Source organism: Vigna angularis, chromosome 1, assembly GCF_016808095.1.
Source record: "Vigna angularis cultivar LongXiaoDou No.4 chromosome 1, ASM1680809v1, whole genome shotgun sequence".
Taxonomy (NCBI): domain Eukaryota; kingdom Viridiplantae; phylum Streptophyta; class Magnoliopsida; order Fabales; family Fabaceae; genus Vigna; species Vigna angularis.
This window is the reverse complement of record NC_068970.1, coordinates 51,157,689-51,160,242: the sequence shown is the minus strand read 5'-3', so window position 1 is coordinate 51,160,242 and position 2,554 is coordinate 51,157,689. Positions and strand designations below refer to the sequence as shown.

At 33.0% G+C, this 2,554-nt stretch overlaps 1 protein-coding gene across 1 annotated transcript; it reads left to right on the top strand.

Moving 5' to 3' along the window:
* The first annotated feature begins 646 nt into the window (after positions 1-646).
* LOC128195224 (uncharacterized) lies at positions 647-1,388 on the top strand. The gene is made up of 2 exons (XM_052872395.1): positions 647-1,046; positions 1,125-1,388. The coding sequence occupies exons 1-2, from the start codon at positions 921-923 to the stop codon at positions 1,386-1,388; spliced, it is 390 nt and encodes a 129-aa protein (XP_052728355.1). The 5' UTR covers positions 647-920.
* Positions 1,389-2,554: the final 1,166 nt, after the last annotated feature.

The window sequence follows — 2,554 nt, the reverse complement described above, 5'->3', positions numbered from 1 at the left end:
TTTTCAGATGCAAACTCATCATTCTAGAATGATTTTTCGTCTTTAATTTAAATGCCATATAAACTTCCTCAATAGTAATATGTTGACTCCCCTAGTAAGATAGATAGCCAAACCACCACTAATTTGAAGTTTAACAATAGTTGACCAAGAACTTAGGTTTTCCCATATTTAAAATCATTGTATCTTACTTCAACTTAATTTTATAAATTTTAAGTAGTTAAATAATGCATGTCAAAACAATTATACAACATAATTACAGTTAGATTTTACGAAAAATTAAACTAATTTAATTTTTTTGTTTTAATAAAATGTTAATTATTTTACTTTATCTTGTATGTAAATAAATTATGTCAATACTTATATAATAAGAGAAAATTAATGTATTTTTTAATAGAAAAATTTTATTTTAATAAAATTATTTCAATAAGTAACTTACGTATTATTTAGTTTGTTCTTATTTACAAAAAAACTTAAATTAATTCTTTTAATATTTTAATATTTGTTTTAAAACGTTCTTATATCATAAAAGGTTTAATTGATTCAGAGGCTCCTATTTGTACAGTTTTACGTCAAGTAGGTCCTTGTATTTTGAAGTAGCTCAATTTGGTCCCTAATTATGAAAAATTGAAGTAATAAAGTTCGTGCCGTTAAATTCTGTGAACGACGTCAAAATTGTTGCCTGGTGGCTAGGTGAGGTGGCATTTGAAAACACGTGGCACATAAATAGTTTAATAGGTGGACTTAAATAATTTTTTAGTATGACAAAAATAAAAGGGTGCGAAAAGGGTCTTGTACTCGTTCTTCTTCGAAGGGTGTTGGTTCAGTATTATTTGCAAGGGGGGTGTGTCTGGTGGTGATCAAGGTTGTAGTCGTTCTTCTTGGAAGAGGATGTCGAAGGAGTACTCTTGCTCTTCGTCAACATGCAGGCGGAAGGAAAACCTTATGTTTCTTCACCGATTTGCCACTGTGGACAGAGATCTGTGATGAAAACTGCCAAAATTATGAAGAATCGAGGCAAGCAATTTTGGGGATGTTCCAAGTATAAGGTATGTTAGATTGAATCTAATTAATTAGTGATAGTGTTTTTTAGAACACAACATTGTTATTGACAGTTGTGTTTGCAGAATGGTGTTGAAGACGCTGGTTGCAACTTCTTCAAATGGTGCACAGATGTTGGAAGTGATGAAAGTGGTAGTTACGTGAAGAGCGAAGGGAACAAAGAAACTTTGGTCAACAGTGAAGAAATGGAGAGCACTAGGAAAAATTTAGTTAAGATACATAAATCAATGTTCATTGTTCAAAAGTGGATGAAGGTGTTGATATTGTTGGTTTATGTTGTATGTGTCATAGAGATGATTTTAGTTTCAATGTTGATGAGAATGGGATGAAAGTGTATGAGATGAGAAGGGATGTATTGATAAGAGTGAATGGAAACTGTTCTCTTTATTCTGAAAACTTTAATATGAAAACTTTGTTGAATGATAATTTGTCTTTTTTCCAAATATACAACATGTGAATTACATATTAAACTTAATCTAACATATGACGTCTCTTCCAATCAAGATAATTTAACATGAAAATAAGACACACACAAATATAACCAGAGCCAAGTACTGCAATTATACAGAAAATGGAAATTTGGCTCAAAGGGTCCACACGAGTAAATATTAAAGTGATGAAATTGTAAATGGTTCACACAAGTAAGGCTCAAAGGGTCCACACGAGTAAATTGAAAAGACCATTTAATTCAATACAATAAGTCACAAATGTTACAAAAGTCTTCAGAATTGTAAATGGTTCACACGAGTAAATATTAAAGTGCTGAAATTGTTTAGCAGTACAAAAATATGCTTCATCCTCTTTTACAATGGTTCACTGTAGTATGATAAACATTAAGTAATCCCCTCCTATGCTTCACCCTCATTTGGTGATGGCAATATTGGTTCATTTGTTGGGTTACTTTGTTGTGTTTGGTTAGTGTTCACAAGTGGTTCTTGGGTTGATTTCTAGCAAGAAGTCCTATTGTGACCCATTACCTACAAATGCCACATCTTTTATGTAGACCACCCTTCCTCATTCTTGTATCGTCCCTGATCAACTCCCATTCTGCCAACCTCATTTTCTTCTTTGGTCTCCCTGGCAATGCTTTCTTTCTTGGAGGGAAGACATCATTACTTGGTGTAATCTGCCACATCTCTTTACCATTTATTGGATACACAATTGAAGAGTATATCTCTTGATATGTTGTCTTCCTAAACCAACAAGGTATGAAGTCCTCTGCATCTAAATTGAGAAACTTCATAGCAGCCAACGCATGACAACATGAAATTCCTGTGATAGCCCATTTCCTGCATGTACATTCATATTTGTCGAGATCAACTACAAACTTGTCCCCCAACTTGGGACGCATGATGAACTTCAAACAACTTCTCCGCTGACCAGCTGCAAAACCAGAAATATTATTCAGTAGGTTGACAATTGAAAACACATGTTACAAATTACAAAATTTAGCATACCTAGGAATCCAAAACTTAGTTACCTGGGACTCCTTATT

What these genes read in the sequence shown, in the direction of transcription:
- LOC128195224 (XM_052872395.1), top strand. Translation starts at nt 921, where the DNA reads ATGCAGGCGGAAGGAAAACCTTATGTTTCTTCACCGATTTGCCACTGT. An exon ending in GGGGATGTTCCAAGTATAAG is followed by an intron (nt 1,047 to 1,124) that starts GTATGTTAGATT and finishes TTGTGTTTGCAG; the next exon opens with AATGGTGTTGAAGACGCTGG.